General features: G+C 43.2%; 1 protein-coding gene across 1 annotated transcript in view; it reads left to right on the top strand.

The window, feature by feature from the left end:
* The window catches only part of shank3a (SH3 and multiple ankyrin repeat domains 3a), a 204,606-nt gene that overhangs the window by 188,002 nt on the left and 1,408 nt on the right, over positions 1-15,196 (top strand). Inside the window, 8 exon segments of the mRNA XM_036003218.1 lie at positions 180-315; positions 3,370-3,450; positions 3,622-3,645; positions 4,049-4,176; positions 4,442-4,547; positions 5,173-5,702; positions 5,786-7,824; positions 15,011-15,196. The exon segment at positions 15,011-15,196 is cut by the window's right edge and continues 1,408 nt beyond it. Coding sequence (XP_035859111.1) covers positions 180-315; positions 3,370-3,450; positions 3,622-3,645; positions 4,049-4,176; positions 4,442-4,547; positions 5,173-5,702; positions 5,786-7,824; positions 15,011-15,196 — 3,230 coding nt within the window.

Here is a 15,196-nt window from a genome sequence, read left to right as displayed (position 1 = left end):
TTTGCCAAAAGTAATTTGAGTGTAAAATTTGAACATGTAAAGTATTCTTACATACATTTATGAATTTACCAGAATTTAGTAACTATGGTGCTTTAATGTCAGCAGAATTGTAAAAAAACAAAACAAGTTTACACTGATGTCAACATGTTTCATTCTGCCTTTTGTGTGTTTTGTCTTAGGTAAACGGGGTGAATGTAGTGAAAGTGGGCCATAAGCAGGTGGTGTCCTTGATCCGGCAAGGGGGCAACAGGCTGCTGATGAAGGTGGTGTCTGTCACACGCAAACCTGAGTCCGAGGAAGTCGTTCGCAAGAAAGGTAAAGACCAGAGGATAATCTCCTCTATGTTAAATTCACATTTCCACAGATGAAATATTGCAATTCACATGTAGAAAAGGTAATATCTATAATGTAATTGTTAACAACGAAATGTCACAAAAAAGCCTGTAACTATATAATGTATCACGGGGAATTCTGCTTCACATACACTAGCGGTCAAAAGTTTGAGGAAATTTCCATTCCACTCTATTATAGACAGAATACCAGCTGAGTATTGCATCAGTTGCATTGTTTTTTAACCAGGGCAGCAGTTTTCAGATTACATTATGTGCTTACATAATTGCAAAAGGGTTGTCGACTGTTGTAGAAAGAAGTGACTGATCTTTAATGCAATATCTACATTGCCCATTATCAGCAACCATTCATCCAATGTTCCAAAGGCACATTCTGTTTACTAATCTGATATCATTTTGAAAGGCTGACTGAAAAAACAATGGAGAACCCTTTTGCAATTATGTAAACACATAATGTAATCTGAAAACTGCTGCCCTGGATAAAAAAACAATGCAACTGATCTCAGCTGGTATTCTGTCCATAATGGAGTGGAATGGAAATTTCTAAGTGACTCCAAACTTTTGACCGGTAGTGTATGTGCTTTTGTAACTATTATTAAAGATCAATTAGTATGAAACATAATTTAAATATAACTTGTTCCACTAATTATATAGTCACGGCTTAATTAAAGTATATTGTCATAGGATGTCTCAGTTATTTGATAATGAATTTTATAACTGTAGTGCAATGTAGACATGTAAGTAGTTTCATGTACAGATGACTTGGTAAGATATGTGTGTTTTCTGTTGTCAAGGTGATTACTGCCACGTTTCTCTGCTGTATATTCATGTGGTTTCCATGTCAACCACAGTTCGCCATTACTCAGCTCCCACGCAGTCCTGGCACTATGACCCAAGGACTGTGTACACAGCAAATTGTGTGTGTGTGTGTGTGTGTGTGTGTGTGTGTGTGTGTGTGTGTGTGTGTGCGTGCGTGCGTGCGTGCATGTGTGGTAGAGTGGTGTGTGTACCTCCTTTGCAGTTATAGAGATACAGAGACAGTGATGAATGGGTTTGACCTAGTTTCATTGGGACAGTATTGTATCAACTAAATCAACTACTCAACTACTCAAGGCCTTATGGTCTCTCTTGATCGCTCTCTCTCTCTCTCTCACTCCTGTTGTCTTTATATGTATATTGTATATTTCCTTATGCTTGTCTCTTTTAAATACACCCTTCTCTAGACATTTGTTATCATTCTTCTAGTTAAGTTTATCTTTATTTGATATGCCTAATTCCAGTATGTACAATTTAACATATTTTGAGAAAAATAAATCTTAAATGAAGGTCAACTTAGTACCTTTTTTTGGAGCTTTGAACTGCATTTTATGGTCTTCCTCAGCAGATAGAGTTTACTCAGTTGTCATGATTTATTAAAGCAAAGTTTGACATTATTGGAAATAAGCTTAGATGAGACAATAAGACGACCCCTCTGTTTCCAGCAAAAAGACTAGAAACAGGGAAACTGTGAGTCTGGGTCTCTCAAGAAAGAACAATACCTGCACACCCTCGCCTTCTGCACTGCTTATACTGTGCCGCACCTTTGCAAAAACGCACAGATGCATGCTCTCACACACAAAACACACATTCTCTGCACTATGCAGGGCCTCACTACTGCCACCGTTGTCATGGTGACTACACTGCATGTTTGAATTAAGCATTACATTACAGCAAAAGCGTCTCTCTCTCCCTCTGACTCTGTCTCTGTTCCTCTCTCGTTCTCCGTCCTCCTCTATCTCCTCTGCTCCCTGCTACTGTACCAGAATATGCAGACTGGTGAAGAAATGAAGATTTGAAGTTTGATATGGACTGTACCCAGGATGGCATATGTACACTAGATCTGCAGCTGCTGACAGCAGCAGGAGAGTTAGACTCTACTAAGGCACGAGGGCATCTGTGGGATTTAGAGATCTATCGCTCTACAGTGGTGCACTGAATGCTAGCTGGCCATTTTCGGAGAGAGTGAGCTGATCTAGTTGTATTGTGGGGTACTGAAACTTGGATTTGTTAAAGCATGTAGAGACTGCTGCTGTATGTGACTTTAGGATCTCTGTCCGACTGCATGGCATTACGCTGTTACTGCAGACTTAACATGCTTAAATACATGACCACCTTATTTTTTAAATTTGGTTAATTATAGTGTTTCTTGTAACCTGATTTAAAGCCTTTTATTGAAACCTGTAACTCTGTCATTTGCATTTTGAAGCTTTTATTAGTTCAATCTGTTTTACCGCTTTGAGTGGGACGATATCAGCCCAGTCGCCTTGTGTGTAGTAGGATTGGGAGGCTCCCATGAGCTTTGGGGTATATAGTCTGCAGCGCATCATTTTTCTTAGCTGTTGAATTCACTGTCATTTTTTCGTCTATCAGCCCACATGTCATTATGTCCTTCCTCAGGGAGTTTTCTCTGTGTATCTGCATGTGGTCCCGCAAGTGGGAGGATATGCATGTGTGTGTAAGCCATTGTGTCAGCACATCTCTGTCTGATACACACCTGCTAAATTTCAGACAAGCAGCATATAAAAATTAAGATGGACGACTTTCTCCCTCTGCTTGCCACACTTATTTTACTCATTCTGCCTATTGTGGCAGACACATTCTGTTGTTCTGTGTGTAATTGGAGGATTCAGAAAACTAGGGATGTTACAGACTGGACTGAGCTACTCATTTGCTGGCTCTGGGCTCCTCAACAGAGAGAAATTCTTGCAGCACAAAGACTAGAAAACTGAATGTCTTTGAGACAGATAAACAAGTCATCGGACCAACAAAGAGTAAAACATGAAGAAGTCGGGCTCCAACCGTAGCCTGAACAAGGTTCTGGCTAAGTGGGAGCCGTCCAGTTCGTCTTTTGACCAGATCAAAGCAGTGAAGACGGGATGGGCTGGCCGTCTGGGGGATGCCATGAGGGCACTCAGCCGCAAATCCAAAGGATCTTCATCCCCCTCAACTTCATCCTCAACACCATGCCTTTTCTCCACAGCTCCCCCACCACCCAAGAGAGCTCCCAGCACCACCCTGACACTGCGCTCTAAGTCGATGACCGCTGAGCTGGAGGAACTGGGTGAGTGCCAGATAGCTGGCATGCAAACTCTTGTCTTTCTTTTCTGTCACATTTATGCTTTCCCTTTGTCATTAAAACTCGGTGTGTCTCCTAACTTTTAGAATAGTCACTTCTGTTGGCTTGTTGTTGTCATTTCCCCTCCTCTGCTGACGCTATCTTTTTCCCACCAAGCTTCTGCTCGGAGGAGAAGAGGAGGTGAGTCTGAGGCAAGAAATTGACACCTCTCTGAACGTCATAAAGATGATTTATCACTGCTGTGTCAATTAAAGCAGTGTTTAGAGCTGAAGAGCAGAACACTTGAAAAATGTGGACTCTCTCTTTCTCCACCTTTTGTCTTTTTTTCTCTCTTTCTCTGTCTCTTTCAATTCTTAGTGCTCACTCCCTAGTGGTCATCAAGGAAACACATTGAACGAGTATTGAGATAGTACAGTAATGTTGTACAATACCATAGAGCAGTACTGTAAAGCTACATTTTGGAAATGCCTGTTTACTCACAATTTGTATTCTCGACTTTGTTAGCAATGTCAGAAATGATGACACAATGTTCCCCTGGTCTTATGTCTCAGTATTTAGTTGTGGCTAATTTCCTTCTCAACAGAGAGACTAGATGAGATGTTGGCATCCCAGGAGTCTATCTTGCGTTCTCAGACCCCGGAGGCAGATTACAGAGCAGCTACTGTCAAACAAAGGCCTACCAGCAGGAGAATAACACCAGCAGAGATCAGTGTGAGTGCACCTACACACAGCACACTGGCAGACAGCATATGCCACTGTGCTGGCATACATAAAACTCAATCTGTCAAATAACATACTCAAAAACACCTGGGCTACACAGCACTGTGCTACGCTGCACACATGTACGCATGCACTGCTTTGTGCTACTTTGTTGTTGATATTCTGTATACAGTTTTTGGAAGTTTTTAATGAATCTTTAAATGCATTATACCTGTGTTTCATAACACAGTCAATTCTCTGTATGGTTGTGCTGCAGTCACTGTTTGAGAGACAAGGGATGACTCTACATGGAGGTCTTCACCCAGGCATTGAGAGAGGTCACATACCACTACCAAAGGGGATGTCCAGGACCAAGTCATTTGGTAAAACAATCACCCATCCTGTACATATTCAAATAAGGTGAATGATAGTGTATCTTATTTGCAGTATGCTTATAGGTAATATATTGACATGTAGAGAATAGAAGTTAAGGAAGCTTTATTCTTTTTTTTGTTAAATTGCATCACTACACCCACAAAGCATTTAGAAAGCAGGACAACAAATAGAAAATACTGAAGATGAAGCTGCAGCCTCATCAATCAAAGTTGCTGTTAACAAGAAATACAGATGAACAAATGTTAACATGGTTACAAATATATACTAACATTGCTTTACATGTTCAGAATGTGCAAATGTGCTTATTGGATATTCACAGAAACAGACTTGCAGAGCAGATGTTCAAGTACAGAGCCTATTTCAAAAGTAGATATACACATACATTATTAATACTCTTTATTATTAAAATGTTTTCCTGTTCTCAAGTACACGCATTAAATAAGTTGTTAAATAAGTCAAAAATATAAAATATTGTATGGCTGGGTTTGAGACAACTGATACATAATTAAATGTGTGAGTTAACAGATTTACAGATGGATGCATTGCAGTGGAACTAGTTCATTAGTTTACTCCCGGTCACCAGAAGATCTGTGCTCTTCCCTCCCTCATCAGGTGCCACTGAGGAGGATCAGCTGTCAGCCCTTGCAGGGGAGCACAGATTTCCCCGCAGTTCCTCTATGACAGACAGCCTCCGAGACCACTCACAGCCCCATCCCATCCCTCCACCTCCACAAATAGCACCTCCTCCTCCACCCACCTACTATCTAGACACTGGTCCTCCCCCAGCCTTCTGTCCCCCTCCTCCTCCATCTAGGACCCAGAGTCAGGGCCATGAGCCTGGGGGACGCTCCAGCTTCAAGCCCTCCTCCTTGGACCTGCCTTACGAGGCTGCTCAGCGGCAGGCCACACATTTAGAGAGACAGAAGAAAGCCCGCTCCATGATCATCCTCCAGGACTCTTCCCATCTACCTGTAGAAGCTACAGAAATTCCCCGTCCTTCTGCTGCTACTCCACCTGAGCGAATCAAAAGGAAGGGACGGGTTATTGACAACCCTTATGCTAATGTTGGTCAATTTAGCATTGGACTGTACACTCCCACCAAGCCACAGAGGAAGAAAAGTCCCCTGGTGAAACAACTACAGGTAGGTTACATGTTGAGGATAATTTAGTGTCAAAGACGCTCTAACTTTGACATCTTTGGCTGATTTTCTTTGTCTTACTGCAGGTGGAAGATGCACAAGAAAAAGCAAGTTTGGCCTTAGCTGCTGCCCATTCCAGAGAGAGCTCACCCTCAGGACGACACCCTTATACCCATGGACAAACACACACCAGCCGTGCAGACTACTACCAGCAGCAGCTGATGGCTGAGCGAGAGCGTTTGCGTGCCCAGGGAGAGATGATGTTTCAGGGTAAGGGACCTTTCGCTGCTGCAATAGCTGGAGCAGTGAAGGATCGTGAGCGTCGCCTAGAAGAACGAAGGAAATCCACTGTCTTCCTTTCTGTTGGAACCATGGAGGGGGCGTCTACCACCAGCTCTGACTCCCCCTCTCTGACTCAGTCTCACTCCATCGATGAACGGATGCTCACCCGAGAGCTGGGACAGCTGCCTCCCCCTGCCTTGGCACTAAGCCCCTCACCTAGTGGGACCACCTTTATCCATCCGCTCACAGGAAAGCCCCTGGACCCCAACTCTCCATTGGCTCTTGCGCTGGCCGCAAGGGAGAGAGCACTGACCTCCCAGAGCCAGTCCCCAACTAGTAGCCCAGAACCTAGGACTAAACAGGAGCGGGCTGGCCAGGGAGTAATATTCATTGACCCTCAGACCAAAGAGTCTCCACATGGGGAAGGGGCACCTGCAACTCCCCCTTTTTCGCCTAAAAGCGCCAAGGCAGCGGGGTATGGTGTTGGATCCTCTCCAGTATCTATTTTAGTTCCCCAGCCCACCAAACCACAGTGGGCCACATCCCCATCCCCTGTATCATTCCGGCAGGAAATGGAGGCCAGAGTAGAGGAAAGGAAGGAGGAGAAGAGACTAGAGGATAAAAAAAGTATGTTGATCAGTATTATGGATACGTCACAGCAAAAAACAGCAGGGCTTATCATGGTCCATGCTACCAGTAACGGCCAGGCTGTCGGGGTGGGTTCAGAACTAGTCTCCCAGCCCCAGGCCAAGCTTCAGACCCAGCCTCAAACTCAGCGTCCTGCTAGTCCAGCCCAAGAGAAGAGTCTGGCTCAGGGAAGCTCCGAGGAGGATGTGGATCCTTACACAGTGACCCTGCCCCCTGCAATGTTGTCCTCCAGTGATGAGGAAACTAGAGAGGAGCTACGTAAGATTGGAGTTGTTCCACCACCAGATGAGTTTGCTAATGGGCTCCTGGCACAGGCACAGGGGATGCCAATGTCCCCAACTAAACCTGTCTCCTCTCCCACCACCCCTACAACAACAACACCACAAACTCCCTCAACCCCAACAACCCCAATGGTGACCCCCACCAAGCCTCAGCCTCCCCAGCCGGCACCTCCACCCAGTGCAGCAGCTGTCTCAGGGAAGCCCTCTGACCCTCTGGAGCCCCCACCGGTGGGCGAGTCTGGCTCTGCGGCTGACTCAGGCGTGGAGGAGGCTGACACGCGCAGCTCCAGCGACAGAGAGCGAGACCACCACCTCGAGACCACCAGCACCATCTCCACAGTTTCCAGCATGTCTACATTGTCCTCAGAAAGCGGCGAGCCTGCCGACACACACACCACGCACACCTCCTATGCCGACGGGCAGACTTTTGTGCTCGACAAGCCGCCAGTGCCTCCTAAGCCCCGACTTAAGTCCCAGATAGGAGGCAGTAAAGGCCCCGTCACCTTCAGGGACCCTTTGCTGAAGCAGAGCTCTGACAGCGAGCTGCTATCACAACAACAGGCTGCTGCCCTGGCTGCTGCTGCAGCTGGAGGAGTTGGGCTTCCCTCTGGTGGTTCAGCCTCAGTGACTGGACTTGCCCCCACCAAGCCGCGCTACCTCTTCCAGCGGAGGTCCAAGCTATGGGGGGACCCAGTGGAGCCTCGTGGGCAAGGGGTGGGGCTAGGTATTGGGAGTTTGGGCAATCTTGGTGGGCTGGGACTGGGGCTGGGTGTAGATGAGGGAGCAAAACCATCTGTTATGGGTGAGCTCAGTTCACGACTACAGCAGCTAAATAAAGACACTAGGTCACTGGGAGAGGAACCAATGGGAGCATCACTGGACCCGGGGAGAAAGTCACCTGTGGCAGGTGCCAGGTAAGAGGAAAGCTAGTAAACGGTACTGCAAAACTGTATTTAACACTGAATGACAAAACAAATGGTTACATTTAAAGTAATGATTTTAAGTGTTATTTATATATTTTACTCAGATCAATCAATCAATCAATTTTATTTGTCACATTAAATAGTACGGGTTACAAGTCCAGTAAAATGTAATCGCATAAACTCAACTTCAATTTATGCATGATTCATCTTAAAGCAGAATGTGGTGGGTGGGGGGGGCAGTCTTAGTCAGTGTCCTAATTTAGTATCCTAGTGGCCTGAGGGTAGAAGCTCCTCCTGAGCCTCTAATTGCTGGCCTGGTGTATCGGGTACCTTCTGCACAACCTCAACGGAAAGAAAAGGCTGTCTCTGTGATATGGACACTCCGTGATGTGGACACCAAGGTACTTGAAGATGTCCGCTCTTTCTCTGAGGACCATTTGATATTAAGGGGAGCATAGTTCCTTCCCTGCTTCTTCCCAAAGTCCACTATTATCTTTAGTCTTGCTGACATGTATGAGTAGGTTGTTGTCCTGACACCAGGGGGACAGGTCTTCTACTTCTTTCAGGTAGGCCTTTTCATTGTTGTTTGTGACCAGGCCCACCACAGCTGTGTCATCAGCAAACTTGATAATTGTTTTGGAGTAGATAGTGGCTACACAGTCGTGACTGTACAGGGAGTACAGCAGGGAGCTCAAAACACAGCCCTGGGGTGCTCCAGTGTCAAAGATGAGGGTGGAAGAGGTGTGTCCGCTCACCCTCACCACCTGGGGTCTGCCTGTCAGGAAGTCAAGGATCCACATGCACAGTGAGATGATTAATCCTAGGTCCTTGAGCTTTGTGACGATCCTGGAGGGACCTATGGTGTTAAATGCTGAACTGTAGTCAATGAACAGAAATCTCACATGGCTTCCTTTCTTTTCCAGGCGAGATAGGGTGCTGTGGAGGATGTGTGCTATAGCATCTTGTGCTGATCAGTCGGGACGGTAGGCAAACTGTAAAAAGTCCACTGTGCTGGGTAGTATAGGAGCAGATGTAATCCTTGACCAGTTGTTCTTTGCATTTCATCACTACAGAGGTGAGTGCCACTGGGCAATAGTCATTCATGCAGGCTGGTCTTGTTTTCTTGGGCACAGGAATGATGGTGGACTTCTTGAAGCATGTGTATATGACAGAATGAGCAAGTGACAGGTTGTATATCATTGTGAATATCTGCGCTAGTTGGTCAGCACACTGTTTGAGGACCCGCCCCCTGATACTGCCAGGTCTTGCTGCTTTTTTAGTGTTCACATGCTTGAAAGCCCTCCTGACTTCATGCACAGAAAGGGAGAAGGGTGTGAGAGGTGCACCCACCCATCCATTAACCTCTGCTTTAGCTGTTTTTGCTTGTTGGCTGCCGATGGCCTCAAAGTGAGCATAAAATGTGTTAAACTCACTTGCTATAGATGCATCAGCACTTGACAACGAGTAGGGGGAGGATTTATAATCTGTCATAATTCTTAGAATTTGCCACATGATCTTGGGGTTGTCCTCCTGGAACTGTAGTTCCACTTTCTTCCTGTTGTCCCTTTTTGCTTCCTTTACTGCTCTTCTTATATTGTAGGCTGCTGCTTTATAATTGTTAATGTTTCCAGACTGCATTCCTAATTTGAATGCGACATTGCGTGTGTTTATGGCACCTGGGATGGTTCTGGTAATCCATGGTTTTTGGTTGTGGAATGATTTAACTGTAGTTTTGGGCAAAGTGGCTTCTGTTGTTTTACAAATTAAATCTACCACAAACTCAGTGAATCAACATCAGTGACGTTGACAGTGGTGTCCTGGAACGTGCTCCAGACTACGTTGTGTAGTGCAGACTGTAGGGTGGCCTCTGATTGGCCTGACCATTTCCTGACCTCACGCATCACTGTGGGCATGATAGAGAGAGTTAGCAATCTAAAGCAATTCCAGTGCCCAGCATCAGAAAGAAGGGTCTTTATGAATTAAAATTGCATACTTGTCAGATACTGGGTTTAATTATTTTCTGATGAAGTAGAGGTCTTCAACCTCCTCACAAGGAATTGCAAGCCTTCTTTTCTCCTGGTTACCCACATTTTATATTACTCTTTATTTAGATCAATTATTATGTTTACCGCCGATAATCTGTTAATCTTGCTTTTTTTTTTGTTGCAAAAACAAGCCCACTGGAAGAGCAATTGGAAACATAGAGGTTTTCATTTATTATTTAAAAGCAAACATAATTTATAGACAATTATTTTGAGTCTATTTTAGTCTTACATCTGATAACATTTCTCTGGAAAGAGGGAAACCTGGAGGCTGAGTCAAAGATGTCGGCATGATTTGGTTTTACTCACATTTCTAAACATACATAAACATGCAAATGAATCCATATTTAGGCCAGTCCACTATGATGGTAAGCAGTAATGAGATAAGAGGTCACCAGCATTGTTGGCATTAGCTGAGATGTTAATGTAACAACATTGTTAATATGTGCTATACCTTTCTATTGGTCATACAGTATGTTGCAACTTCAGTAAATAAAAAGCCAATGTGAAGCATAGAAAAGAGTCAAAGACAAACTTTCTTCTCACACAGCGACACTGGGGTTATCTAAAGTATCTGAAGCACAGTGCTGTTTTGTCTGTTATCTGTGGGTTTCTTATTTCCACACCATACCTGAAAGTACAATGAAGTCCTTTATATTTCTGCAGATGTGAAGACACCGAAGAGAGTAAACCTTAAGGTTATAGCCCCTAGGGTAAACTTAAGCTTTTTTATATATTTTTTCCTAACAAGCCTATCAACCAATCCCATTAAAAGATAAAAACTCTTTTTATACATTTTGTTTTATGTGTTTTGTTCTAACTACTGTATCACGTTACCTTGTTTGCATCACCTGATTTATTCAGTGCGTGTGTGTGTGTGTGTGTGTGTGTGTGTGTGTGTGTGTGTGTGTGTGTGTGTGTGTGTGTGGTACAGTAGTAGTAGATTATCTGTTGTTGCAAACAAGGTAACAGGGTTTGGAGGCACGCACTTTCTGAAAGGCTCTCCTCATCTCACACACACCCTGTTGGGTTCTAACCTTTGACCCTGCTAGTAGCTACCCTTCCATCTTTGCCTTGAGCTTTTCCCAGAGTCCTTGTTCAAATAATGCACAATACATCTTTATATCCACATCTCTTTGCAGCCATCACTGATATAAATTTGATAAGACCAGAAATTGTAGTTTCCTTCTTATCAACTCCCCCCATCCTACAGTAATATCAGTGATAACCTCAAAGATTTAAGGATGTATTTTCAGAAGTATTTGAACATGACTGAACTATAATGGTGTGTCACGTTAAAATCATCCCCTCACAATCCTGGCATTAACAGCCATGTTAATGATGCGACCAGTACCAGACAAAGACCTGACCATGGGCAGTAACTGTCAAACAAATGTCTTCTCTTTTTCTTTTAACACAATGTTTTTTATTGAGCCAAAGACTATTGTACAGAGGTAACATAATCAAATCAGTGCTCATTTGTGTAGAAAGTGAAAGTAAGATTACAATCATTAATCTGTAGAACATTGGTACAAAAATAAAGAATTAGGACAAATAAAAGGCTTCTCTTTTGATCTACTCAGGATTTGGCCCGGTTGTCTTTTTATGGTTTGGCAGGTTGTAAGAACACATGCTTACCCATTGTGGTTTTACTCTGCCATGGAATTGACACTAATTGATGATTTTAAGGGGCTCTTCAGTAGAATCCTTCATTCACAGTAATTTATGAATCAAAATGTAGCTTTCAAAGAGCTCAGGAGTTTGTAGGCACAGCGGATTTATATAGCCTTGCTCCTCTTCTTTCTTCTACCCGTGTCCTCATTTCTGTTCAAATGAATAAGGTGGGTGGACAGTTTTGCTTTCATGTTCACTATACTTCACTGCTGATTAAGAGGAGCTGAAAGATGTGAATAGACAATCTAAGATTTAGAAGATGTTAGAATATACTCTTTTTTAGTCCTCTCATTGTATTAACATTGGTAGGAGGTGCTGACCAACTCGCCACAACTGGGACCAAAGTGCTTCACATTTTTCAGCTTTCATCCAGCTGTCAACTAAACTAGTTACATAACCATCCAAGAATGGAAAGTCTTTCAAAAATTGATCAGTATGGCTAGCTATTGGCTGTTTTATGCTGACTAATGTAGTTTGGTGTTAACAGAAGTCTGCTGCTGCTACGCCTTGTTGTTGCTCCGATGCAGAATTGACCTCCAGCACCTCCATAAATGTAGCAATGTCATGTATTTAGACCATCATTTTTTTTTTATGAAAACAGATGTGTAAGCATAAACTATTCTGCATTGTAAAAGCATTGAAAAAGCATCATAAGCACGTTTTGCAGTCCCATTCCTTTACTAGTAGTATAGTCTGTTACCAAAATTAGTTTGGGTTGAAAAGCTCATTCATTCCTATTGCTTAAGACAATGCATTGCCTGGGTGACCACAAATGGAATATGAAGTCACCATGCGACATTGAGCCAAATTCAGCCATCAATCATAAGTCCGTACCTCAACAACATCATGATCCCTGGATGTAACAGGTGGCCATGATATCAAATACAACATATCATATAACACTCACTCATGATTGGGCTCATCCTCTCCTGAGATTATGCAATCAAATTCATCCTCACTATTTCCATCCGTTTCCAACAGCTGATTGCCCTCGGCTGTGACAAAGATGATCATGCACACCATTATTTCTCTCTCTCCCTCTCTGTCTCTCTCTGCCTCTGCAGTTGTTTCTCCTCACCTACTGGAGCATTTCACATGTAGCATAGGCCCCCTTAACTGCAGTGTTACTCCATCACTTACCCCATCCGCTGTGTGCCCCATTTCAACCACTTCAAAAACCACACATGCTGCTGTATTTTGTCTCTCTTGTATCCACCTCGTTCACATGCTGTGTATCATATTTTTGGGTGGTTTAGAAACCTGTGGTTTTCATTTGATTTCATTTGTGCTCTTTGGTTTTCTGTTCTTCTCTGTTCATGTAATTTGCATAACTTTGTTTTGTTTTTCAGTGATTGTGTTGAGGATGGCCATGGTCCCTGACTGACTTGCTTATTGGACACTGCAGGTTTCTTAAACCACGCTAAAACAGAACAAAATATGTTTATATAATTTATATTTGCAATTTGTATCTCTTGATTAGAAAACACATAAACACAACCCTTATATACAGCACATTCAAATGTAAATGACTACTTGAACTAAAACAAATGTGTGTTTGCCAACGAGAACAGTAGTTGTTTTAGTCCATCTTTTCAGAATAAATACAAAAGCAATCACCAAAGTCAAGGGACATGTGCCCGCCTTTTATTTGTTTTTTTTTTGTTTGTGCAGTGTTTGATATGTGAATAGTGTGCTCATTTCTCTCTCATGTAGCCCACTTGTCAGACCTTCCAGTGCTGAAGCCACCTCTGCTGTCTTTGTCATGCTTATGCATCAATAACATACATACATAAATACATGTACTCACAGCAACACTCATACAGCCACTTGCACACACCTGTACACACACATAAGGCGTGTCAAAGACAGCAGAGGTGGCTGAAGCAGACTATGAGTCTGGTTGGCAGGCTGCGTCTCATGGAGTGATGCTAACATTCTCTCCCATTGCTCTCTCTCTGCTCACCTTGCATGCTCCGCCCTGCTGCTCTGATCTGATTGGTCTAGAACTGACTGTGTGCCCAGGAGGGCAGGACGACTGTGTAAGTGCGCATGGAGCTCATCTCATATCCGTCGGCTCCCTGTAGTCTGATCAATTTTGATTCTGATTTTTCCAGCTTGGCGCTGCATTGTTCCATTACACTCTTTAGTCCACATCAACATTTGTAACACATGCAGTAGAGGAGAAACATGTGCCACACTTGTACATAAGACACTCAATAACATGCATGAATAACACAGACACCATTGCACCAATTTTTACCACATTTAGGCCTCCTCTTTTCTGCTTCTCCCTGCTTGCACCAAGCTAGACAAAACTTTCATGTTAGACTTAATCTAATCCATCCCTCTTCTCTTTTCTGACCATCTGTTCCTCCATTAGATCAGTAGTGTACTAATCAGCCATTTTCAGACTTCTTTTCACAAATTTATGCTATTATTTTCAGAAGAGGGGCAGGTGTAAAAAGGTAGATAAACCAGCATTTATTGTTCTTTTGGAATATACTGAGGTGCCTGTTGTTGCAGTGTCAGATTCTTACTGCTTAGGAATTATTGCCAGATTGTGTAAGTATAATTCTTCTACTTCATGCTGCAGATGGTAAGATTGGGTTGGTTGGTCACTGAGATTTCTGAAATGGTTGAATTACTGAATTGAATTAAGTGTTAGCTGCACTTCAGAGTAAATAAGTATTAGTTTGATAAAATGAAGCTAAGCTTTGGAAAAAGATGCTGCTTTGTGTACCTTCATTTGGCCTTTAACAGACGTGATAAATGTTTTCTTTATACACTATAATTCTCATAAAAGTGTGTGTGCGTGCGTGTGTATGTGCGTACGTGCGTGCACGTGTGTGCGTATGCGTGTTTGTACAGTAAAATATGAATTCAGTGCTTTCAGGTTATGCAATCTGTAGTTGTAATGTAAAACACCAAATCTGTTTGATAACTGTAATCTAATTGTAAGCCTTTTGCTGTTTGTGGGTCACCGTGATCACTATAGGGAAGCATATCATATGCCTTAACAGGAAGTAACTTTTAATTAAAGTCATGAGAGGAAAAGGACTTCCAGTAATAGTCAGATGGACTGAGTGTAGGATGGGTGTCAGTGAAAACAGTGACGTCTTATCTTCCATAGTTAATGTATTACTTAAAATAGTGATGCAAGTCTTATGTGACATATTCATGATTAAGTAGTAAAAAGAGTTTTATCCAAAGCTGTAAATAATCTCAGAAACTCATAACCAATGAGTGCAGCTTGCTGCTTTGTAGTTGATGTGATGTGAGACTAGCTTTGTCTGTCATTAACCTCAAGCCTACACTAATTTAAACTCAGAAGAACATATAGCGGTTAATAATACATATAACCCAAAGCTTGGTCTCCTTTTGTTCTTCTTTATTTTCACTTTGTTCACCTTCACCTCCTCTGTTAACATTTCTGAAACCCTCCCTCTCTCTGTCTCCACCAGACTTTTCAGCAGCCTAGGGGAGCTCCACACCATTTCTCAAAGGAGTTATGGCACCACATACACCATCCGCCCTGGCAGCCGTTACCCCGTCACCCGACGCACCCCAAGCCCAGGTTCAGGCTCACCTGATCGGGGCGACCCTCTTGGAAGATTTTCGAGCTTTGGCCTACCGACTTCACCAACTAC

The sequence above is a fragment of the Sander lucioperca genome, chromosome 7 (assembly GCF_008315115.2).
Source record: "Sander lucioperca isolate FBNREF2018 chromosome 7, SLUC_FBN_1.2, whole genome shotgun sequence".
Taxonomy (NCBI): domain Eukaryota; kingdom Metazoa; phylum Chordata; class Actinopteri; order Perciformes; family Percidae; genus Sander; species Sander lucioperca.
Note: the sequence above shows the minus strand (reverse complement) of the source record. Positions and strands in the feature narration are given on the sequence as shown.